This window comes from Mobula hypostoma, chromosome 7 (genome assembly GCF_963921235.1).
Source record: "Mobula hypostoma chromosome 7, sMobHyp1.1, whole genome shotgun sequence".
NCBI lineage: Eukaryota > Metazoa > Chordata > Chondrichthyes > Myliobatiformes > Myliobatidae > Mobula > Mobula hypostoma.
This window is the reverse complement of record NC_086103.1, coordinates 188670009-188695616: the sequence shown is the minus strand read 5'-3', so window position 1 is coordinate 188695616 and position 25608 is coordinate 188670009. Positions and strand designations below refer to the sequence as shown.

General features: G+C 44.9%; 1 protein-coding gene across 1 annotated transcript in view; it reads right to left on the bottom strand.

Moving 5' to 3' along the window:
* LOC134349857 (inverted formin-2-like) overlaps positions 1 to 25608 on the bottom strand; it is a 183480-nt gene that overhangs the window by 42752 nt on the left and 115120 nt on the right. The window contains exon 5 of the mRNA XM_063054815.1: positions 10683 to 10768. Coding sequence (XP_062910885.1) covers positions 10683 to 10768 — 86 coding nt within the window. The remainder of the gene's footprint in view (positions 1 to 10682; positions 10769 to 25608) is intronic.

Sequence of the window (25608 nt, the reverse complement as noted above, 5' to 3'; positions counted from 1 at the left end):
CCCTTTCTTGAACAAAGGAACAACATCTGCAGCCCTCCAATCCTCTAAAACCTCTCCTGTCCCCATTGATGATGCAAAGATCATTGCCAGAGGCTCAGCAATCTCCTCCCTTGCCTCCCACAGTAGCCTGGGGTACATCTCATCCGGTCCCAGCGACTTATCCAACTTGATGCTTTCCAAACGCTCCAGCACATCCTCTTTCTTAATATCTACATGCTCAAGCTTTTCAGTCCGCTACAAGTCATCACTACAATCACCAAGATCCTTTTCCATAGTGAATACTGAAATAAAGTATTCACTAAGTACCTCTGCTATTTCCTCCGGTTCTTTGGATCTGTCTTCACTAGGGAAGACACAAACAATCTCCCAGATATAATAGTGGCCAAAGGACCTAGGGTAATGAATGAACTGAAGGAAATTTATATTAGGCAGGAAATGGTGTTGGATAGACTGTTGGGTCTGAAGGCTAAGCCCCCGGGACCTGATGGTCTGCATCCCAGGATACTTAAGGAGGTGGCTTTAGAAATCGTGGACGTATTGGTAATCATTTTCCAATGTTCTATAGATTCAGGATCAGTTCCTGTGGATTTGAGGGTGGCTAATGTTGTTCCTCTCTTCAAGAAGGGAGGAAGAGAGAAAACAGGGAATTATAGACCGGTTAGCCTGACGTCGGTGGTGGGAAAGATGCCGGAGTCAATTATAAAAGATGAAATTAGGACACATCTGGATAGCAGAAATAGGATCGGTCCGAGTCAGCATGGATTTATGAAGGGGAAATCGTGCTTGACTAATCTTCTGGAATTTTTTGAGGATGTAACTATGAAATGGACAAGAGAGAGCCAGTGGATGTAGTGTACCTGGACTTTCAGAAAGCCTTTGATAAAGTCCCACATAGGAGATCAGTGGGCAAAATTAGGGCACATGGTATTGGGGGCACAGTACTGACATGGATTGAAAATTGGCTGGCTGACAGAAAACAAAGAGTAGCGATTAATGGGTCCCTTTTGGAATGGCAGGTGGTGACCAGTGGGGTACCGCAGGGTTCAGTACTGGGACCGCAGCTGTTTACAATATATATTAATGATTTAGATGAGGGAATTAAAAGTAACATTAGCAAATTTTCCGATGACACAAAGCTGGGTGGCAGTGTGAAATGTGAGGAGGATGTTATGAGAATGCAGGGTGACTTGGACAGGCTGGGTGAGTGGGCAGATGCATGGCAGATGCAGTTTAATGTGGATAAATGTGAGGTTATCCACTTTGGTGGTAAGAACAGGAAGGCAGATTATTATCTAAATGGAGTCAAGTTAGGAAAAGGAGAAGCACAACGAGATCTAGGTGTTCTTGTACATCAGTCACTGAAAGCAAGCATGCAAGTACAGCAGGTAGTGAAGAAAGCTAATGGCATGCTGGCCTTCATAACAAGGGGAATTGAGTATAAGAACAAGGAGGTCTTTCTGCAGCTGTACAGGGCCCTGGTGAGACCATACTTGAAGTACTGTGTGCAGTTTTGGTCTCCAAATTTGAGGAAGGACATTCTTGCTATTGAGGGAGTGCAGCGTAGGTTCACAAGATTAATTCCCGGGATGGCGGGACTGTCATATGTCGAAAGATTGGAGCAACTGGGCTTGTATACTCTGGAATTTAGAAGGCTGAGAGGGGATCTTATTGAAACATATAAGATTATTAAGGGATTGGACACGCTGGAGGCAGGAAGCATGTTCCCGCTGATGGGTGAGTCCAGAACCAGAGGCCACAGTTTAAGAATAAGGGGTAGGCCATTTAGAACAGAGTTGAGGAAAAACTTTTTCACCTAGAGAGTGGTGGATGTATGGAATGCTCTGCCCCAGAAGGCTGTGGAGGCCAAGTCTCTGGATGCTTTCAAGAAAGAGATGGATAGAGCTCTTAAAGATAGTGGAATCAAAGGTTATGGGGATAAGGCAGGAACTGGATACTGATTGTGGATGATCAGCCATGATCACAGTGAATGGCAGTGCTGGCTCGAAGGGCCAATTGGCCTACTCCTGCACCTACTGTCTATTGTCTATTGTCAAACATACTTTCCCACTGTCACACTTGATAGGTCCTATTCTTTCATGTCTTATCCTCTTGCTCTTCACATACTTGTAGAATGCGTTGGGGTTTTCCTTAATCCTGCCTGCCAAGGCCTTCTTATGGCCCCTTCTGGCTCTCCTAATTTCTTTCTTAAGCTCCTTCCTGTTAGCCTTATAATCTTCTAGATCTCTAACATTACCTAGCTCTCTGAACCTTTTGTAAGCTTTTCTTTTCTTCTTGTCTAGATTTATTACAACCTTTGTGTTCCTGTACCCTACCATAACTTCCCTGTCTCATTGGAATGTACCTATGCAGAACTCCACACAAATACCCCCTGAACATTTGCCACATTTCTTCCATACATTTCCCTCAGGACATCTGTTTCCAATTTAAGCCTCCAATTTTCTGCCTGATAGCCTCATAATTCCCCTTACTCCAATTAAACTCTTTTCTAACTTGTCTGTTCCTATCTCTCTCCAATGCTATTGTAAAGGAGATAGAATTATGATCACTATCTCCAAAATACTCTCCCACTGAGAGATCTGACACCTGACTAGGTTCATTTTCCAATACCAAATCAAGTACAGCCTCTCCTCTTGTAGGCTTATCTATGTATTGTGTCAAGAAACCTTCCTGAACACACCTAACAAACTCCACCCCATCTAAACCCCTTGCTCCAGGTAGGTGCCAATAGATATTTGGGAAATTAAAATCTCCCATCACGACAACTCTGTTATTATTATACCTTTCCAAGATCTGTTTCCCCAACTGCTCCTCGATATCCCTGTTACTATTGGGCGACCTATAAAAAACACCCAGTAAAGTTATTGACCCCTTCTTGTTCCTAACCTCCACCCACAGAGACTCTGTAGACAATCCCTCCATGACTTCCTCCTTTTCTGCAGCCGTGACACTATCTCTGATCAACAGTGCCATGCCCCCACCTCTTTTGCCTCCCTCCTTGTCCTTTCTGAAACATCTAAAACGTGGCACTTGAAGTAACCATTCCTGTCCCTGAGCCATCCTAGTTTCTGTAATGGCCACCACATCATATCTCCAAGTGCTGATCCACGCTCTAAGCTCATCTGCTTTGTTCACAACACTCCGTGCGTTAAAATAGACACATCTCAAACGGTCGGTCTGAGTGCATCCCTTCTCTATTACCTGTCTATCCTCCCTCTCACACTGTCTACAAGCTTTCTCTATTTGTGAGCGAACCGCCTCTTCCCCAGTCTCTTCAGATTGGTTCCCACCCCTAGTTTAAACTCTCCCCAATAGCCTTAGCAAACCTCCCCGCCAGGATATTGGTCCCCCTGGGATTCAAGTGCAACCCGTCCTTTTTGTACAGGTCACACCTGTCCCAAAAGAGGTCCCAATGATCCAGAAATCTGAATCCCTGTCCCCTGCTCCAATCCCTCAGCCACGCATTTATCCTCCACCTCATTCTATTCCTATTCTCACTGTCACGTGGCACAGGCAGTAATTCTGAGATTACTACTTTTGCGGTCCTGCTTCTCAACTTCCTTCCTAACTCCCTGTACTCTTTTTTCCACGGCCTCTGGCTGTTCTCCCTCCCACTGCAGGATACTTGGATGCGATCTGAAACATTCCAGACCCCGGCACCTGGGAGGCAAACTACCAAACACGAGGAAATCTGCAGGTGCTGGAATTTCAAGCAACACACATAAAAGTTGCTGGTGAACGCAGCAGGCCAGGCAGCATCTCTAGGAAAAGGTACAGTTGACGTTTCGGGCCGAGACCCTTCGTCACCTGCTGCGTTCACCAGCAACATTTAGGCAAACTACCATCTGAGTTTCTTTCCTGAGTCCACAGAATCGCCTGTCTGACCCCCTAACTATAGAGTTCCCTATCACTTCTGCCTTCCTCTTCCTTTCCCTACCCTTCTGAGCCACAGGGCCAGACTCTGTGCCAGAGGCACAGCCACTGTTGCTTCCCCCAGGTAGGCTGTCCCCGCCAACACTACTCAAACAGGAGTACTTATTGTCAAGGGGTACAGCCACAGGGGTACTCTCTAGTACCTGACTCTTCCTCTTCCCCCTCCTGACTGTGACCCACTTGTCTATCTCCCGTGGCCCCGGTGTGACCATCTGCCTATAACTCCTTTCTATCACCTCCTCGCTCTCCCTAACCAGGTGAAGGTCATCGAGCTGCATCTCCAGTTCCCTAACTTGGTCCCTTAGGAGCTGCAGCTCGACACACCGGGTGCAGATATGGCCGTCTGGGAAACTCCAGGACCTCCCACATCCAACACCGAGCACAGAAAACCGGCCTCACACACATACTTCCTCCTTTCCACAAATTACACTGGTAAACCTACCTTGCCTTGTCCTGTTACCACCTAAGCCCATTGAGTCAAAGCCCTCTCACTCCACTGCCCACTGGATATGGCGGTCTTCTTTTTAAACCTTTCATGCTGTACTGGCTGACGTCACGCACCTGCGCAGTCTTGCCTCTCTTTTACCCCAAGTGGTAAAAACTGCCTTCGCTCCGAAAATCAGTCGTTCACTCGCGGCCTTCTTGCTCCAAAACTTAGGAGAAATTTGGAGAGGTACATAGATATGGAGGCTGTGGCCCCAGTACAGGTCGATGGGAGTAGACAGTTTAAATGGCTTTGGCATGGACTAGATGAACCAAAGGACCTGTTTTTCTGCTGTACTTCTCTGTGACTCTAAATCTGAGTGGATAAATCACTAGGGGCTGGTAAGGTGTTCCTTCAGACCCTGCAGGGGCAAGTGCAAAAATTACTGGAGCCTGAGCAGAGATATTTAAATCAACTTCCATGACAGGACAGGTACAAGAGGATTGGAGGACAGCCAATGTTGTACTGCTGTTTGAGAAAGGCTCTAAACATAAACCAGGAATTATAGGCTGGTGAGTCTGACATCAGTTGTGGAAATTTATTAGATGGTATTCTTAGAGACTGGATATAGATGTACTTGGAAAGACATTAAGGATAGTCAGGCAAACAACAGAAATTCTGCAGATGCTGGAAATTCAAGCAACACACATCAAAGTTGCTGGTAAATGCAGCAGGCCAAGCAGCATCTCTAGGAAGAGGTACAGTCGACGTGTCAGGACTAAGGGTCTCGGCCTGAAACGTCGACTGTACCTCTTCCTAGAGATGCTGCCTGGCCTGCTGCGTTCACCAGCAACTTTGATGTGTGTTGCTTAAGGATAGTCAGCATGGCTTTATGCATGGTAGGTTGTTCTTAAGCAATCTTGTAGAGCTTTTCAAGGAAGTTACCAAGAAAGAGAATGAAGCCAAGGCAGCAGATCTTGCTTACGTGGACTTTAGCAAGACTTTTGACATGGTCCAGTATGAGAAGTTGGCCAAGAAGATTCAGTCACTCAGTATTCAAGATCAGGTAGTAAACTGAATTAGACATTGGCTTTGGGAGAGATGCTGGAGAGTGGTAGCAGGTGGTTTCTTCTCTGACTGGAGGCCTGTGACTAGTGAAGTGTCACAGGGATTGGTGCTGGGTCCATTGTTGTTTGTCATCTGTATCAATGATCTGGATGATAATGTGGTTAATTGGATCAGCAAATTTGCAGATGACACCAAGATTGGGAGTGTAGTGGACAGTGAGGAAGACTATCAGAGCTTGCAGCTAGATCTGCACCAGCTGGAAAAATGGGCTGAAAAATGGCTGATGGAATTTAATGCAGACAAGTGTGAGGTGTTACACTTTCATAGGACAAACTAGGGTAGGTCTTTCACAAGGTAGGAGTGTGGTAGGCCACTGAGGAGTGTGGTAGAACAAAGGGGTCTGGGAGTAAAGGTCCATAATTAATCGAAAGTGGCAGTGCAGAGAGATAGGGCCATAAAGAAAGCTCTTGCCACATTGGCCTTCATAAATCAAAGTACTGAGTGCAGGAGAAGGGATGTTATGTTGAAGTTGTATAAGACATTGGTGAGGGGCCTAATATGGAGTATTGTGTGCAGTTTTGGTCACCTACCTACCTACAGGAATGATATAAACAAGGTAGAAAGAGTACAGAGAAAATTTACAAGGATATTGCTGTGTCTGGAGGTCCTGAGTTATAAGGAAAGATTGATAAGTTACACCTGTATTCTTTAGCACATAGAAGATTGAGGGGAGATTTGACAAGGTATACAAAATTAAGAGGGGTATAGATAGAGTTAATGCAACCAGGCTTTTTCCACTGAGGCTGGATAGAACTATAACCAGAGGTCATGGATTAAGGGTAAAAGGTGAATATGAGGGGAAGCCTCTCCAGATTTGGAGAATGAGGAAAAAAAATGGCAGATGGAATAATGTCGGGAAGCATACGGTCATGCACTTTGGTAGAAGAACTGAAAGGATTGACTATTTCATAAATGGGGAGAAAATACAAAATATAAAGGTGCAAAGAGACTTGAGAGTCCTTCTGTAGGATTCCCTCCAGGTTAATTTTCAGGTTGAGTCTGCGGTGAGGAAGGCAAAGGCAATGTTGGCATCCATTTCGAGAGGACTAGAATATAAAAGTAAGGATGTAATGTTGAGACTTTATAAAGCACTGGTGAGGCCTCACAGAGAATTCTGAGCAGTCGTGGGCCCCTTATCTTAGAAAGGAAGTGCTGAAACTAGAGAGGCTTCAAAGGATACTCAAGAAAATGATTCCAGGATTGAATGGGCTGTCATATGAAGAGCGTTTGAAGGCTCTGGGCCTGTATTCACTGGATTCAGAAGAATGAGGGGATCCTACCGTGACTGACAAGGGAAGCAAATAAGAGCGCATATAAAAGAGCAAAATTTAGTGGAAAGGTAGGGGCTGGGAAACTTTTGAAAAACAGAAAACAATTAAAAAGCCGTGAAGAGGAAAAAAGAGGAAATTATGGGGTAAACTAGCCAATAATATACAAGTTATATAAAAGGTTACTTTCAGATATATAAAGCATCAAAGAGAGACAAGTATAGATATTGGAACACTGGAAAATGACACCAGGCAGGTAGTAATGAGGACAAAGAAATGGCCGATGAACTGAATAAGTATTTGCTTCACTCTTCACTGTGGAAGAAACTAGCAGTATGGTGGAAGTTGGAAAGTTCTGTAAGTAGAAGTGAGTGAAGTTGCCATTACTGAGAAAATCAGGCTGTTAATGGATCCCAAGAGAGTGAGTTTGTTGAATGCCTAAGATATGGCACTTTACAGCAGTTTGTCATTGAGTCTACTACGGGATCAGCTACATTGGATCGGGTGTTATGTAATGAAACAGAGGTGATTAGGGAGCTTAAGGTAAAAGAGCCTTTAGGAACCATGATCACAATATGATTGAGTTCAGCTTGAAATTTGATCGGAAGAAAGTAAAGTCTGATGTACAGTATTTCAGTGGAGTAAGGGAAATTACAGTGGTTTGAGAGAGGAGTTGGCCACAGTAAATTGGAAGGAGCCACTGGCAGGGACGTCAGCAGAGCAGTAATGGTGTGTGTTTCTGGGAAAAATGAGGAAGGTGCAGGACATGTGTATTCCAAAAATGAAGAAATACTCAAATGGTAAAATAGCACAACTGTGGCTGATGACAAGGGAAGTCAAATTTAATGTAAAAACAAAAGAGAGGGCATACAACAAAGCAAAAATTAGTGGGAAGATAGAGGATCAGGAAGTTTTTAAAAAGCTACAGAGAGCAACTAAAATAATCATGAGAAGGGAAAAGATGAAATATGAAAGCAAGCTAGTAAATAATATCAAAGTGGATAGTAAAAGCTTTTTCAGGCATGTAAAAAATAAAAGACTGAGAGTGGATGTAGGACTGCTAGAAAATGAGACAGGAGAAATAATAACAGGGGACAAGGAGATGGCTGATGAACTAAATGAGTATATTGCATCAGTCTTCACTGTGGCAGACAATAGCAGTGCGCCAGTTGTAGTGCATGAAGGAAGAGATGTGAGTACAGTTTCTATTACAAGGGAGAAGGTGTTCAAAAAAATGAAAGACCTAAAAGTACATAGGTCACCTGGACCAGAAGAACTGCAGTCTAGGGTTCTGAGAGAAGTAGCGTTAGAGATTGTGGTGGCATTAGAAATGATCTTTCAAAAATCATTGGACACTGGCATGGTGCCAGAGGACTGGAAAATTTCAAAAGTAACTCCACTCTTTAAGAAAGGAGGAAGGCAGCAGAAAGGAAATTAAGAACCAGTTAGTCTGAGCTCAGTGGTTGGGAAGATGTTAGAATCAATTGTTAAGGATGAGTTAATGGAGTACTTGGTGACAAGATAGGGCAAAGTCAGCATGGTTTCCTTCAGGGAAAGTCCTGCCTGATGAACCTGTTGGAACTCTTTGAGGAGATTACAAGTAGGATAGATAAAGGGGATGCAGTGGATCTTGTATATTTGGACTTTCAGAAGGACTTTGACAAGGTGCCACACATGAGGCTGCTTGCCAAGTTAAGAGCCCATGATATTACAGGAAAGTTACTAAGCTGGTTAGAGCATTGGCTGATTTGAAGAAGGAGGAAAGTGGGAATAAAAAGATCCTTGTCTGGTTGGCTGCCAGTGACTAGTGGTGTTCCACAGAGGTTGGTGTTGGGACCACTACTTTTTATGCTGTATATCAATGATTTAGATGATGAAATAGATGGCTTTGTTGCCGAGTCTGCAGATGATACGAAGATTGGTGGAGGGGCAGGTAGTGTTGAGGAAACAGGTAGGCTGCAGAAGGATTTAGACAGATTAGGAGAATGGGCAAGAAAGTGGCAAATGAAATATAATGTTGGGAAATGCATGGTCAGCACTTCAGTAGTAAAAATAAATGTGCAGACTATTTTCTAAATGGGGAGAAAATCCAAAAATCTGTGATGCAAAGGGACTTGGGAGTCCTTGTACAGACACCCTAGAGGTTAACTTACAGGTTGAGTCGGTGGTGGGGAAGGCAAATGCAATGTTAGCATTCATTTCAAAATGTCAAGAATACAAGAGCAAGGATGTGATGCTGAGGCTTTGTAAGGCACTGGTGAGGTCTCATCTTGAGTATTGTGAACAGTTTTGGGCTCCTCATTAGAAGAGATGTGGTAACATTGGAGAGGGTCCAGAGGAGGTTCACAAGGATGATTCCAGGAATAACAGGGTTATCATACGAGGAATGTTTGATGGCTCTGGGTCTGTACTCGCTGGAATTTAGAAGGATGGGCGGGGGGGATCAGCAACAACAGAGAGGGAATAAAAGGAGCCTTTTCTGGTTGGCTGCAAGTGACTAATGGTGTTCCACTGGGCTCTTTATTGGGATGCCTTCTTTTTATGTTGTATGTCAATGATTTAGATGAAGGAATTGATGGCTTTTTGGCCAAATTTGTGGATGATACAAAGAAAGGTGGAGGGATAGGTCGTGTTGAGGAAATAGGGAGGCTGCAGAAGGACTTAGACAAATTAGGAAAATGGGAAAAGAAATGGCTGATAGAATATAGTGTTGGGAAGAATATGGTCATGCAGTTTGGCAGAAGAAATAAAAGGGTTGACTATTTTCTAAGTGGAGTGAAAATTAAAAAATCTGAGGTACAAAGGGAGTTAAGAGTCCTCGTGCAGGATTCCCGAAAGGTTAATTTCCAGGTTGAGTCTTGGTGAGGAAGGCAAATGTGATGTTAGCGTTCATTTCAAGAGACCAGAATATAACAGCAAGATGAGTCTTTATAAGACAATGGTGAGGATATTGTGAACAGTTCTGTGTATCCCTTATCTATATGTTGCCATTGGAGAAGGTCCAGAGGAGATTCGCGAGAATGATTCCAGGAATGAAAGGAGGAGCATTTGATGGCTCTGGACCTGTACTCACTGGAATGAGGGGGATTCTCATTGAAATCTATCAAATATTGATAGGCCTCAATAGAGTGGATATGGAGAGGATATTTCCAGTAGTGGGGATCTTGGACCAGAGGACACAGCCTCAGAATAGAGGGCCATCCACTTAGAACAAAGATGAAGAGGAATTTCTTTAGCCAGAGAGTGGTGAATCTGTGGAATTTATTGCCAGACGGCTGTGGAGACCTTAGGATAATGAGAAGGATAATAAATCAGCCATGTTGAAATGGCAGAGCACACCGAATGGCCGAATTCTGCTCCTCTGTCGTACGATCTTATGGCCACAAATACATAGACAGACAGAAACATACACACACACACACACACACACACACACACACACACGTCAGCAACATTACACCCCCACAGAGACCCCACAAAAGGCCAGACTTCGAAGCAAAGGCTCACAAGTTCGAATCCAGCCGGCTCCCTTGCACGCTTTCCATCCGTGCTGGGTTGAACGTTGAGCTAGCAATTTGGCCTCATAGAAATAAGAAAGCCTGCTAAAAAAAACGCCAAGTGACGGCATCCCGATGACTCCACTCGGAGTTAAGGGCTTTCTTCTTCTTCTTCAGAGACCCCACAAACAGACTTCTCCTCCACCCGCACAAATACATAGACAGACATACCCACAGAGAGGTCAGCAACATTACACCCCCACACAGACCCGACACAAATGGACCCCTCCTCCACCCACTTGCATTCACCTGATAGAGGCCCCGTCCCCAAAGACATCTGACCCGATGGAAGCCCAACTCCCCAAGGCCACACTCCCACAGAGGCCCCCTCCCCATCCCTCCAGCCCTGCCTACTTGGGCAGCTCAGTCAAGAGCAGCAGAAAACGTTCGGCCTCACACACTCGCCCCCGGTCTCCGCTGAACTCTTGTAGCTTCTTCACCTGAAAAAGGGGAGGGGGGGCAAGAAGAGCATCACCGCACCAGCCAATCACCAGCCCCACGTCCCAGAAACTGCCCACCCTCTCAGGTCAAGGACAGTCCCATGGAACAGTCGCTGAGAGGCACACAGTATCGAGGAGGTAGGGAAGGACCGAACAGCCTCTCCTGGTTCAAACATCATGGCCGATGTTGACCCCAAACTCACTATCACTATAACTGGTCACACTGCTCTTTGTGGGATCTAATCTGGCACAGACTGGCTGAGGTCTGTCGTGGTTACTGTCTGCACCTGTGTCACCATTGACAGTGCTGAAGCTGCTGTCAGACATCCTTGGCCTGTATTCAGCCATGTGAATCACCAGCATACAGTCTGTTTCTCTGTCTGCAGGGTGTCATTGCAGACAGTGACTGGCGTACAGGGTCACCCACACTCCTCCATACGTGCCCATCAGCTCAACAGTCCTTGGCTTGCTCGTCTGACACAACTGGGTCAGCTCACATGTAGGCATAGGTAATGTGCAAATCGGCTTGACCTCTCATTGTTCGTCACAGCCTACGTCTCTGTACTCTGCAACACTTTATCTGGGACAGGCCCCTCTGGCCAATGAGCTTCGCCACCCAGCTACCCACCACTGACAATTGATAATGAGCAATTGAGCTACTTACCTGTACACAGAACAAAGAAGAATACAGCACAGGGACAGGCTATTCAGCCTACAATATTGTGCCGAACCAGCTGAAAAGCAAATCAAAAACACCCATACCCAAGCATCCCTCCTACTAATACCTTGTCCATATCCCGCCACCTTCCTCACATCCATGTGCCTATCCAAACATCTGTTCAAAGCCTCCAATGTATCTGCCTCTACCACCACCCCAGGCAGTGCATTCCAGGCATCCACAACTCTCTCAGTAAAATACTTACCCCTCACAACCCCTTTGAACCTACCCCCTCTCACCTTCAAAGCATGCCCTCTGGTATTAGACATTTCAACAGATACTGTCTGTTCACTCTGTCTGTGCCTCTCATAATCTTGTCAACCTCTTTCCGATCTTCCCTCAGCCTCTGATGCTCCACAGAGAACAACCCAATCTCATCCAGCCTCTCATGTCAGCAGTTGTCCTCTAAACCAGGCAGCATCCTGGTAAACCTCTTCTGCCCCTCAACATCCTTCCTACAGTGGGGTGACCAGACTGTACGCAAACCTCCAGATGTTTATGAAGTTGCAACGCTACTTCCTGACTTATGAACTCAATGCCTCAACAAGTAAAAGAAAGAATTCCAGATGCCTTGTTAGCCACATGATCGACCTGCATGGCCACTTTCAAGGAGCTATGAACTTGGATCCCAGTATCTCTCTACTCAGCAACACTATTAAGGCCCTTAACAGTGTACTGTCTCCTTGCATTTGCCCTACCAAGGTGCAACTCCTTAATCTGGGTTAAACTCCATCTGCCATTCCTCAGCCCATATCTGCGACTGGTCTATTTTGCACAGTATTCTTTGCCATGCTTCTACACTATTCACAATGCACCAATCTTGGTATCATTTGCAAATTTACTAACCCTCCCATCGAGGTCATTTCATCCAGGTCATTTATATACATTACAGATCCCTGTGGAATTCCACTAATTACAGAACTCCACCTCAAAAGTCCCTTCAACCATTACCATCTGTCTTCTATGTGCAAGCCAGTTCTGATTCCAAACAGACAATTCAATGCAGATCCCCTGCATTTTAATCTTCTGGATGAGCCACCCATGAGGGACTTTGTCAAACACTTTCCTATTCCATGTAGACAACACCACTGCCATACCCTCATCCATCTCTCTCATCACCTTGTCAAAAAACTCAATCAAGTTGGTAAGGTGTAACCTACCCCACATAAAGCCATGCTGACTCTCCTTAATTAGGCAATGGGTTTCCAAATACTCATATATCCTATCCCTAAGGGTTTTCTCCAGCAATTTCCCTGCAACTGACGTGAGATTCACCTATCTATAGTTCCCAGGACTTTCTCTTGTTCCCTTCTTCAATAGAGGTACAACATTGGCCACTCGCCAGCCCTCCAACAACTTGCCTGTGGCTAGACAGGCCACAAATGGTCAAGGGCCCAGCAATATCATCTCTTGTCTCCTTCAATAACCTGGGGTAAATCCCATCAGGTCCTGGGGATTTATCCACCTTAATACTCTTTAAGAGACAGAACACTTCCTCCACTTTGACCTCTAAATGCCCTAACACAGGGGTCCCCAACCTTTTTTGCACAGTGGACTGGTTTAATATTGACAGTGTTCTTGCGCACCGGCTGACCGTGGTGGGGATGCTCATGTAGGGTTAAACTCACCTCAACATGTCTTTTACAGTTAGGGTTGCCAACTTTCTCACTCCCAAATAAGGGACAAAAGTAGCAGTCAAATCCCAGGACACTTTACCCCAAAAAGACTACCATGACCATGAAGCCTTGCGCATGCATGACGGGCGCATGTGATGTACGCGTGCGTGACGGGCACATGTGATGTACGCGTGCCTGTACACGCTTTTTCTCCCACAAATCGGTTTTGCCTTCATCTTCCCGACTACACTGTACATACATTATTTCTACTTTATACAGGCTGTGTGTTTATCATATCATTCCTGCTTTTACTATATGTTAGTGTTATTTTCGGTTTTATGTGTTATTTGGTATGATTTCGTAGGTTATTTTTTGGGTCTGGGAACACTCAAAAATTTTTCCATGTAAATTAATGGTAATTGCTTCTTCACTTCACGCCATTTCGGCTTACGAACAGTTTCATAGGAGCGCTCTACCTTAGCGGGGGAAATACAGGAGAAGGGCGGTCCTGTATGGGACAAACCAATTTAGCCCAAAATACAGGATGTCCCAGCAAATACGGGACAGTTGGCAACCCTATGTTCAAGTTCAACAGTGGGTGACAGGGAATGAGGAAAAGGTGCAGCTGACTCATATCGTTTCCTTGCGGCCCGGTAGCACATGTTGTGCGGCCCGGTACCACTCCATGGCCTGGTAGTTGGGGACCGCTGCCCTAATATACCTAAACACTCAGCACTGATTTCCTGCTCCTCATATCCTTTTTATTTGGTAAATACTGAAGCAAAGTACTCATTAAGTATCTTGCTCATATTCTTCATATCCAAGCAAATGTTCCCCCCTTTAACCTTGACTGGTCCTTCCCTCTCCCTAGATATCATCTTGCTCTTGATGTATGTATAGAATACCTTGGGATTCACCTTAATGCCACTTGCCAAGGAATTTTCATTGCCCCTCCTGACTTTCCTAATTCCCTTCTTTAGTTCTTTCTAGCTTCTTTATATTCCTCAAGTTCTTCGATTGATTCTGGCTTCCAAAGCTTTACAAACTTTTTCTTTTCCTTCTTGACTAAATTCATCGCCTCTCAAGGTTCTCTTATCTTTCCATCCCCATCCTTCCTTCCAACAAGAACATACCTTTCCTGTAATCTGTGCACTTGATCTTTTAAACACCCTCCACATGTCTGATGTGAACTTGCCAGAGAAAAGGTGTTTCCAATTAACGGTTTTTAGTTCCTACCTAATGTCCTCGTTATTTGCCCTACTCCAATTTAAAACTCTCCCACAAGGACCATACCTATCCTTACCTATTGCTAGCCTGAAAGTTAAGGAGTTGTGTCACTGTTCCTTAACTGTGCACCCACTGAAAGGTCAGTCACCTGGCCAGGCTCATTCCCCAACACCAGAGCCAGTATGGCACCTCCTCTCAATGGACCGTCCACATATGGGTTAAAGAAACCTTCCTGGATACACTTTAACAAACTCAGCCCCATCTAAACCCCTGACACTCAGAAGGTCCCGGTTTATGTTATCAAAGTTGAAATCCACCATGACAGCAACCCTATTGCCTTTACATATTTCCTTAATCTGATTACATATTTGTTCCTCAATGTCCCAGTGGCTACTCGGGGGTCTGTATTACAATCTCATTAGTGTGATTGCACCCTTCCCATTCCTGAGTTCCACCCGAATGGACTCAGAGTCTGACCCCTCCAGTATGTCTCCCCCTCAATGCAGCTGTGATGTTGTCCCTGGTTAGCAGTGCATCTCTTCCCCCACCTCTCTTACCTCCTCCTCTATCTTTCCCTAGAACTTTGAAAACCAGGTACTGTACAGTAATCACCCATTCCTGACCCTCTCTTAACCAAGGTTCAGTAATGGCTATAACATCGTAGTTCCATACGGTGCTGGAGGCGGATACGATAGGGTCTTTTAAGAGACTTTTGGATAGGTACATGGAGCTTAGAAAAATACAACTTTGTGGGCCGAAGGGCCTGTATTGTGCTGTAGGTTTTCTATGTTTCTATGTTTCTATAGATCCATGCTCTAACTTCATCACTCTTACCCAGAATACTCCTAGCATTAAAATATACACACTTCAAATTATCTGACCTGTCATACCTGTTATTTCAATTTTGCCTTTTAATACTTTCACTGACATCTACTTTCCGGTTCAACCTTTCCCTTACTGACCTGGGACTCTGGTTCCCAGCCCCATGTAAAACTAGTTTAAACTGTCCCAAGTAGCATCAGCAAACCTTCAGGCCAGGAAATTGGTTCCCCTCCAGTTCCAGCTACGTTTTAAAGTGAAGAGCTTTAAAAGTAGTAAGCTTTTTGATGGGAGCCATTGATTGGAGTACTGTGCAGATGCTACAGAAGCGTTCCCACAAAAGTCCGGCAAAGAGTTTTAAAAACCCGGTCTCCATAAAACAGAGGTACCACCTCGCGGAGTGGTCATCACGAGACGGAGACAAGTAGGTAGGTTCATTCCTATTTCTTCTTTCTTTTTCTTATTTAACTCTTGAGAGAATAGTGGGTATGTCTACAGAGCCAGTATTCTGTTCTGTGTGTCAGAGGTGGAATTTCCAGGAGACTCCCAGCCTCCCCAGTGGCCACATTTGTGCCAGGTGCATTAGAAGGATGGGCAAAAATGTGGCAGATGGAATACAGTGTTGGAAAATCTACGATAATGCACTTTGGTAAAAAGAACAATAGCGCAGACTATTATCTAAATGGGGAGAAAATTCAAATATCAGAGTTGCAGAGGGACGTGGGAGTTTTCATCCAAGAACACATAAGTTAATTTACAGGCGAGTCTGTGGTAAACAAGGCAAATGAAATGTTGACAAATAACTACCACGCTACCTGACTCTACTGCTCCTTGTCAAGGCTCATAACTGGCCACGGTGCTACCAGCCTGGCAGCTGCTGTCATAATTTGATGGGTTATCCCCCCCTCAGCAGTATCCAAAGGGGTATACTTGTTGCTGAGGGGAATGGTCACAGGGGAACTCTGCATTGACTTCTTAATCTCTTACCTCTCCTGATCTACTATCTGAGGCCATCTACAACCTGAAGCCTGTACTCTCGTGTAACTATTTCTTCAAAAGCTTTGTCTATAATATCATCAGCCTCCCAAAAGAGCCTGAGTACATCCAACTCCAACTCCTTGACCCAGTCATTCATTTGTGAAGTTGGGTGCACTCCCCGTAGATGTAGTCATCAGGGATACAGTCAGGTATCCCGAATTCCCAAATCTGACAGGAAGAGCATTCCACGCTGACAACTCTGTATCAAAAAAGGAAAAGGATTGTCTCTTCTTAACTATGCCCTTGCCAGTTCATGCTGAAGGCTGTTAAATCAAAGACCTTACACTCTATCACTGTTGCCTTTGCAATTGTCAGCATCTCTGCACCCTGCACACTTACACATATTAAATTCAGTTCCATCATCCAAGTCACTGACAAGGATCAGGAGAGCCCAGGATCTGAGCACAGACCCAAAATTTACCTTACCTGTGCCCCTGCTCCCTACGCACTTGTTTCTATTACCAGTCAAATTTTGATCCAAGCCGGTATATTATCCCCAGTGTGACACGATTTAATTTTACATACTCAATTCTGAATGAAAAAATTTCAGTATATTTGTCAAACAGTCTTCTTTCCAATTATGTTCAATCATGGTCAATTCCATCATTGACATTGAAATACAGAGAATCTGTCCCAACACAGGTCCCTATGGAAAACCACTAGTCACCAGTAGCCAACCAGAAAAGGCTCCCTTCATTCCTCACTCTTTGCCTCCAGCCAGTCAGCCACCGCTTTATCCATGCTAGAATCTTTCCAGTAATACCATGGGCTTGTAGCCAGTGAAGCAGCCTCATGTGTGGCACCTTGTCAAAGGCCTTCTGAAAATCCAAGTACACAACATCAACCGATTCTCCTTTGTCTATCCTGCTTGTTATTTCTTCAGGGTCAGGTCACAGATCTCTCAGTGGGTGAGCTTCTGGGGGGCAGTGACCACCGCTCCCTGGCCTTTAGCATTATCATGGAAAAGGATAGAATCAGAGAGGACAGGAACATTTTTAATTGGGGCTATAGGGCTAGAACTTGCGGGTGTGAATTGGGATGATGTTTTTGCAGGGAAATGTACTATGGACATATGGTCGATGTTTAGAGATCTCTTGCAGGATGTTAGGGATAAATTTGTCCTGGTGAGGAAGATAAAGAATGGTAGGGTGATGGAAACATGGGTGACAAGTGAGGTGGAAAATCTAGTCAGGTGGAAGAAGGCAGCATTCATGAGGTTTAGGAAGCAAGGATCAGATGGGTCTATTGAGGAATATAGGGAGGCAAGAAAGGAGCTTAAGAAGGGGCTGAGAAGAGCAAGAAGGGGGAATGAGAAGGCCTTGGCGAGTAGGGTAAAGGAAAACCCCAAGGCAGTCTTCAATTATGTGAAGAAAAAAAGGATGACAGGAGTGAAGGTAGGACCAATTAGAGATAAAGGTGGGAAAATGTGCCTGGAGGCTGTGGAAGTGAGCGAGGTCCTCAATGAATACTTCTCTTCGGTATTCACCAATGAGATGGAACTTGATGATGGTGAGGACAATATGAGTGAGGTTGATGTTCTGGAGCACGTTGATATTAAGGGAGAGGAGGTGTTGGAGTTGTTAAAATACATTAGAACGGATAAGTCCCTGGGGCCTGACGGAATATTCCCCAGGCTGCTCCACGAGGCAAGGGAAGAGATTGCTGAGCCTCTGGCTAGGATCTTTATGTCCTCGTTGTCTACGGGAATGGTACCGGAGGATTGGAGGGAGGCTAATGTTGTCCCCTTGTTCAAAAAAGGTAGTAGGGATAGTCCGGGTAATTATAGACCAGTAAGCCTTACGTCTGTGGTGGGAAAGCTTCTTAGAGATAGGATCTCTGGGCATTTAGAGAATCATGGTCTGATCAGGGACAGTCAGCATGGCTTTGTGAAGGGCAGATCGTGTCTAACAAGCCTGATAGAGTTCTTTGAGGAGGTGACCAGGCATATAGGTGAGGGTAGTGCAGTGGATGTGAACTATATGGATTTTAGTAAGGCATTCGACAAGATTCCACACAGTAGGCTTATTCAGAAAGTCAGAAGGCATGGGATCCAGGGAAGTTTGGCCAGGTGGATTCAGAATTGGCTTGCCTGCAGAAGGCAGAGGGTGGTGGTGGAGGGAGTACATTCAGATTGGAGGGTTGTGACTAGTGGTGTCCCGCAAGGATCTCTTCTGGGACCTCTACTTTTCGTGATTTTTATTAACGACCTGGATGTGGGGGTAGAAGGGTGGGTTGGCAAGTTTGCAGACGACACAAAGGTTGGTGGTGTTGTAGGTAGTGTAGAGGATTGTCGAAGATTGCAGAGAGACATTGATAGGATGCAGAAGTGGGCTGAGAAGTGGCAGATGGAGTTCAACCCGGAGAAGTGTGAGGTGGTACACTTTGGAAGGACAAACTCCAAGGCAGAGTACAAAGTAAATGGCAGGATACTTGGTAGTGTGGAGGAGCAGAGGGATCTGGGGGTATATGTCCACAGATCCCTGAATGTTGCCTCACAGGTGGATAGGGTAGTTAAGAAAGCTTATGGGGTGTTAGCTTTCATAAGTCGAGGGATAGAGTTCACGAGTCGCGATGTAATGATGCAGCTCTATAAAACTCCGGTTAGGCCACACTTGGAGTACTGTGTCCAGTTCTGGTCGCCTCACTATAGGAAGGATGTGGAAGCACTGGAAAGGGTACAGAGGAGATTTACCACGATGCTGCCTGGTTTAGAGAGTATGGATTATGATCAGAGATTAAGGGAGCTAGGGCTTTACTCTTTGGAGAGAAGGAGGATGAGAGGAGACATGATAGAGGTATGCAAGATATTAAGAGGAATAGATAGAGTGGATAGCCAGCGCCTCCTCCCCAGGGCACCACTGCTCAATACAAGAGGACATGGCTTTAAGGTAAGGGGTGGGAAGTTCCAGGGGGATATTAGAGGAAGGTTTTTCACTCAAGAGAGTGGTTGGTGCGTGGAATGCACTGCCTGAGTCAGTGGTGGAGGCAGATACACTAGTGAAGTTTAAGAGACTGCTAGACAGGTATATGGAGGAATTTAAGGTGGGGGCTTATATGGGAGGCAGGGTTTGAGGGTCGGCACAACATTGTGGGCCGAAGGGTCTGTACTGAGCTGTACTATTCTATGTTCTATGTTCTATGTAAAAAACTCCAACAGATTTGTCAGGCAAGATTTTCCCTTGAGGAAACCATACTGACTATGAAATATTTTATCACGTGCCACCAAGCACCCTGAAACCACATCCTTAATAACTGACTTCAACATCTTCTCAACCACTAAGGTCACACTAACTAGCCACCGTACTGCTAGTGTCTTCCACAGTGAAGACTGACACAAAATACTCATTCAGATCCGCCATTTCATTGCTCCCCATTACTACCTCTCCAGCATCATTTTCCAGCAGTTTGATATCCACTCTCACCTCTCTTTTACACTTTACGGGTCTGAAGAAATGTTTGGTATCCTCTTTAATATTATTGGCTATCTACTTGCATGTTCCATCTTTACCTTCTTAATGACTTTTTAGCTGACTTCTGTTGGTTTTTGGAAGCTTCCCAATCCTCTAACTTTGCATTAACTTCTGCTCTATTATATGCCTTCCCTTTGGCTTTTATGTTGGCTTTGACCTCTCCTTTTAGCTACCCTTGTGCCATATTTCCTTTAGAATACTCCCTCCGATTTGGGATGTATATATCCTGCCCCTTACGAATTGCTTCCTGAAAATCCAGCTATTGCTGCTCTGCCATCATCCCTGCCAATTTCTTTTCCAACCAATTCTGGCCAGCTCTTCTCTCATACACCTGTAATTCCCTTTACTCCACTGTAAGACTGGGACATCAGCAGTATACCGGACACTCAAGGGTGGCAGGGAAGAGAAGTGTGCGCAGTCACAATTACGACAGAGAAAGTACTCAGGAAGCTGAATAGTCTAAGGGTAGGTAAATCTCCCCGACCAGGTGGAATGCACCCTCATGTTCTGAAGGAAGTAACTGTGGAGATTGCGGAGGCATTAGCAATGATCTTTCAAAAGTCGATAGATTCTGGCATGGTTCCGGAGGACTAGAAGATTGCAAATGTCACTCCACTATTTAAGGGGGCAAGGAAGCAAAAAAGAAATTATAGACCTGTTAGCTTGACATCGGTGGTTGGGGAGTTGTTGGAGTCGATTGTCAAGGATGAGGTTACAGAGTACCTGGAGGCATATGACAAGATAGGCAGAACTCAGCATAGTTTCCTGAAAGGAAAATCCTGCCTGACAAACCTATTGCAATTTTTTGAGGAAATTACAAGCAGGCTAGACAAGGAAGATGCAGTGAATGTTGTATATTTGGATTTTCAGAAGGTCTTTGACAAGGTGCCACACATGAGGCTACTTAACAAGATAAGAGCCCATGGAATTACGGGAAAGTTACATACGTGGATAGAGCATTGGCTGATTGGCAGGAAACAGAGAGTGGGAATAAAGGGATCCTATTCTGGTTGGCTGCCAGTTACCAGTGGTGGTCCACAGGGGTCCATGATGGGGCCGCTTCTTTTTACACTGTCCATCAACGATTTGGATTATGGAATAGATGGCTTTGTGGCTAAGTTTGCTCACGATACGAAGATAGGTGGAGGGGCCGGTAGTGCTGAGGAAACAGGGAGTCTGCAGAGAGACTTGGATAGATTGGAAGAATGGGCAAAGAAGTGGCAAATGAAATACAATGTTGGAAAGTGTATGGTTATGCACTTTGGCAGAAGAAATAAACGGGCAGACTATTATTTAAATGGGGAGAGAATTCAAAGTTCTGAGATGCAACGGGACTTGGGAGTCCTCGTGCAGGATACCCTTAAGGTTAACCTCCAGGTTGAGTCGGTGGTGAAGAAGGCGAATGCAATGCTGGCATTCATTTCCAGAGGAATAGAGTCTAGGAGCAGGGATGTGATGTTGAGGCTCTATAAGGCGCTGGTGAGACCTCACTTGGAGTACTGTGGGCAGTTTTGGGCTCCTTATTTAAGAAAGGATGTGCTGACGTTGGAGAGGGTACAGAGAAGATTCACTAGAATGATTCCGGGAATGAGAGGTTTAACTTATGAGGAACGTTTGTCCACTCTTGGACTGTATTCCTTGGAGTTTAGAAGAATGAGAGGGGAACCTCATGGAAACATTTTGAATGTTGAAAGGTATGGACAGAGTGGATGTGGCAAAGTTGTTTCCCATGATGGAGGAGTCTAGTACGATAGGGCATGACTTAAGGATTGAAGGGCGCCCATTCAGAACAGAGATGCAAAGAAATTTTTTTAGCCAGAGTGTGGTGAATCTATGGAATTTGTTGACGCGGGCAGCAGTGGAGGCCAAGTCATTGGGTTTATTTAAGGCAGAGATTGATAGGTATCTCAGTAGCCAGGGCATCAAAGATTATGGTGAAAAGGCGGGGGAGTGGGACTAAATGGGAGAATGAATCAGCTCATGATAAAATGGCACAGCAGACTCGATGGGCTGAATGGCCGACTTCTGCTCCTTTGTCTTATGGTCTTATCTCACTTCAGTTTCTCCTCAAATTTCTGGGTGAATTTGATCATATTATGATCACCTGCCCCTAAAGATTCTTTTAGGTGACAGAAGTATGTGTAGGGGAGCACTTTGGTTCCCGTGATCATAACACCATTAATTTCAATTTGATCATGGACAAGGATAGATCTGGTCCTAGGGTTGAGGTTCTGAACCGGAAGAAGGCCAAATTTGAAGAAATGAGAAAGGATCTAAAAAGCATGGATTGGGACAGGTTGTTCTCTGGCAAAGACGTGATTGGTAGGTGGGAAGCCTTCAAAGGGGAAATTTTGAGAGTGCAGAGTTTGTATGTTCCTGTCAGGATTAAAGGCAAATTGAATAGGACTAAGGAACCTTGGTTCTCAAGGGATATTGCAACTCTGATAAAGAAGGAGAGGGAGTTGTATGAAATGTATAGGAAACAGGGGGTAAATCAGGTGCTTGAGGAGTATAAGAAGTGCAAGAAAATACTTAAGAAAGAAATCAGGAGGGCAAAAAGAAGACACGAGGTTGCCTTGGCAGTCGAAGTGAAGGATAATCCAAAGAGCTTTTACAAGTATATTAAGAGCAAAAGGATTGTAAGGGATAAAATTGGTCCTCTTGAAGATCAGAGTGGTCGGCTTTGTGTGGAACCAAAGGAAATGGGAGAGATCTTAAATAGGTTTTTTGCGTCTGTATTTACTAAGGAAGCTGGCATGAAATCTATGGAACTGAGGGAAGCAAGTAGTGAGACCATGGAAACTGTACAGATTGAAAAGGAGGAGGTGCTTGCTGTCTTGAGGAAAATTAAAGTGGATAAATCCCTGGGACTTGACAGAGTGTTCCCTCGGACCTTGAAGGAGACTAGTGTTGAAATTGCGGGGGCCCTGGCAGAAATATTTAAAATGTCGCTGTCTACGGGTGAAGTGCCGGAGGATTGGTGAGTGGCTCATGTTGTTCAGTTGCTTTAAAAAGGATGGAAAAGTAATCCGGGAAATTATAGGCCGGTGAGTTTAACGTCAGTAGTAGGTAAGTTATTGGAGGGAGTACTAAGAGACAGAATCTACAAGCATTTGGATAGGCAGGGGCTTACTAGGGAGAGTCAACATGGCTTAGTGCGTGGTAGGTCATGTTTGACCGATCTGTTGGAGTTTTTCGAGGAGGTTACCAGGAAAGTGGATGAAAGGAAGGCAGTGGATATTGTCTACATGGACTTCAGTAAGGCCTTTGACAAGGTCCCGCATGGGAGGTTAGTTAGGAAAATTCAGTCGCTAGGTATACATGGAGAGGTGGTAAATTGGATTAGATATTGGCTTGATGGAAGAAGCCAGACAGTGGTGGTAGAGAATTGCTTCTCTGAGTGGAGGCCTGTGACTAGTGGTGTGCCACAGGGATAAGTGCTGGGTCCATTGTTATTTGTCATCTATATCAATGATCTGGATGATAATGTGGTAAATTGGATCAGCAAGTTTGCTGATGATACAAAGATTGGAGGTGTAGCAGACAGTAAGGAAGGTTTTCAGAGCCTGCAGAGGGACTTGGACCAGCTGGAAAAATGGGCTGAAAAATGGCAGATGGAGTTTAATACTGACAAGTGTGAGGTATTGCACGTTGGAAGGACAAACCAACGTAGAACATACAGGGTTAATGGTAAGGCACTGAGGAGTGCAGTGGAACAGAGGGATCTGGGAATACAGATACAGAATTCCCTAAAAGTGGCGTCACAGGTAGATAGGGTCGTAAAGAGAGCTTTTGGTACATTGGCCTTTATTAATCGAAGTATTGAGTATAAGAGCTGGAATGTTATGATGAGGTTGTATAAGGCATTGGTGAGGCCGAATCTGGAGTATTGGGTTCAGTTTTGGTCACTAAATTACAGGAAGGATATAAATAAGGTTGAAAGAGTACAGAGAAGGTTTACAAGGATGTTGCCAGGACTTGAGAAACTCAGTTACAGAGAAAGGTTGAATAGGTTAGGACTTTATTCCCTGGAGGGTAGAAGAATGAGGGGAGATTTGATAGAGGTATATAAAATTATGATGGGTATAGACAGAGTGAATGCAAGCAGGCTTTTTCCACTGAGGCAAGGGGAGAAAAAAACCAGAGGACATGGGTTAAGGGTGAGGGGGGAAAAGTTTAAAGGGAACATTAGGGGGGGCTTCTTCACACAGAGAGTGGTGGGAGTATGGAATGAGCTGCCAGACGAGATGGTAAATGCGGGTTCTTTTTTAACATTTAACAATAAATTGGACAGATACATGGATAGGAGGTGTATGGAGGGATATGGTCCGTGTGTAGGTCAGTGGGACTAGGCAGAAAATGGTTCGGCACAGCCAAGAAGGGCCAAAAGGCCTGTTTCTGTGCTGTAGTTTCTATGGTTCTATGGTTCTATGGTACCTTAAACTCCCTAATCAACTGTGCTTCATTGCACAACACCCAGTCGAGAATAACTTTTCCCCTAGTGGGCTCACCACTAGCTGCTCTAAAATGCACTCTAGAAATTTCCCCTCCTGGACTCGAGCATCAATCTGATTTTCACAATCAACTTGCATATTGAAGTTCCCCATGACTATTGTAATATTGCCCTTTTGGCATGCATTTTCTATCTCCCATTGTAATTTGCAGGCCACATTTTAACTACTATTTGGAGATTAGTATACAACTCCCATCAGGGTCTTTTACCCTTTCAGTTCCTTCACTCTATCTACTATGATTCAACAGCTCTGACCCTATGTCACTTCTTTCTAATGATTTAATTTCATTTTTTACCAGCAGAGCAAGCCACCCCCTCTGCTTTCCTGATTATCCTTTCAATGTAATGTGTATCCTTGGAAATTAGGCTCCCAGCTATAATCTTCTTTCAGCCATGACTCAGTGATGCCTACAACATCATAACTGCCCATCTACAGCAGTGCTGCAAGTTCATCTACTTTATTCCCGATACTGCATGCATTCAAATAACACCTTCAGTCCTATATTCACCCTTTTTGGTTTTAAGACCATAAGACATAGAAGCAGAATTAGGCCATTTGGTTATTTGGTTCATCGAGTCTGCTCCACCGTTGAATCATGGCTGATCCTTTTTTACCCCTCCTCAACCCCACCACCCGGCCTCTTCCATGTAACTTCTGATGCTGTGTCCAATCAAGAACTTATCAAGCTCTGCCTTAAATACACCAAGCAACCTGGCCTGTGGTAGCAAATTCCACAAACTCACCACCCTCTGGCTAAAGAAATTTCTCCGCATCTCTGTTTTAAATGGATGCCCGTCTATCCTGAGGCTGTGCCCTCTTGTCCTAGATTCCCCCACCACGGGAAACATCCTTTCCACATTTGGTCCACCTTTCCCATTGCAGCTCATCCTGTTGACTGCAATTTTGCCCCATCAACAGCCTCTCCTCAGTACCATGCTCAATCTTTATCTCAGGTCTTACCAACACCTGACTCCACAACCTCTCCGCTAACTGTTCTTACACAGTGGTTCCCATCCCCTGCAACTCTAGCTTAAACCCCACCAAACAGCATTAACAAACCTTCCCGCTAGGATACTAGTCCCCTTCCAGTTCAGGTGCAAACTGTCCCTTCTGCACTAGTCCCACCTTCCTTGGAAGAGAGCTCAATGATCCAAAAATCTTAACGTGCTTCCTCCTACACCAATTCCTTAGCCACGTTTTAAACTGTCTCATCTTCCTAGTTCTGGCCTCACCAGCACACAGTGCGGGTAACAATCCTGAGATCACAACCCTGGAAGTCCTGCCATTTAACTTTGTCAGTCATCCCACCCATGTCATTGGTACCTACATGGACCACCACTTCTGGCTGTTCACCTTCCTGCTTAAGAATGCTGAGGATTTGATCCGAGATATCAAAAGACGATAAGACATAGGAGCAGAATTAGGCCATTCAGCCCAT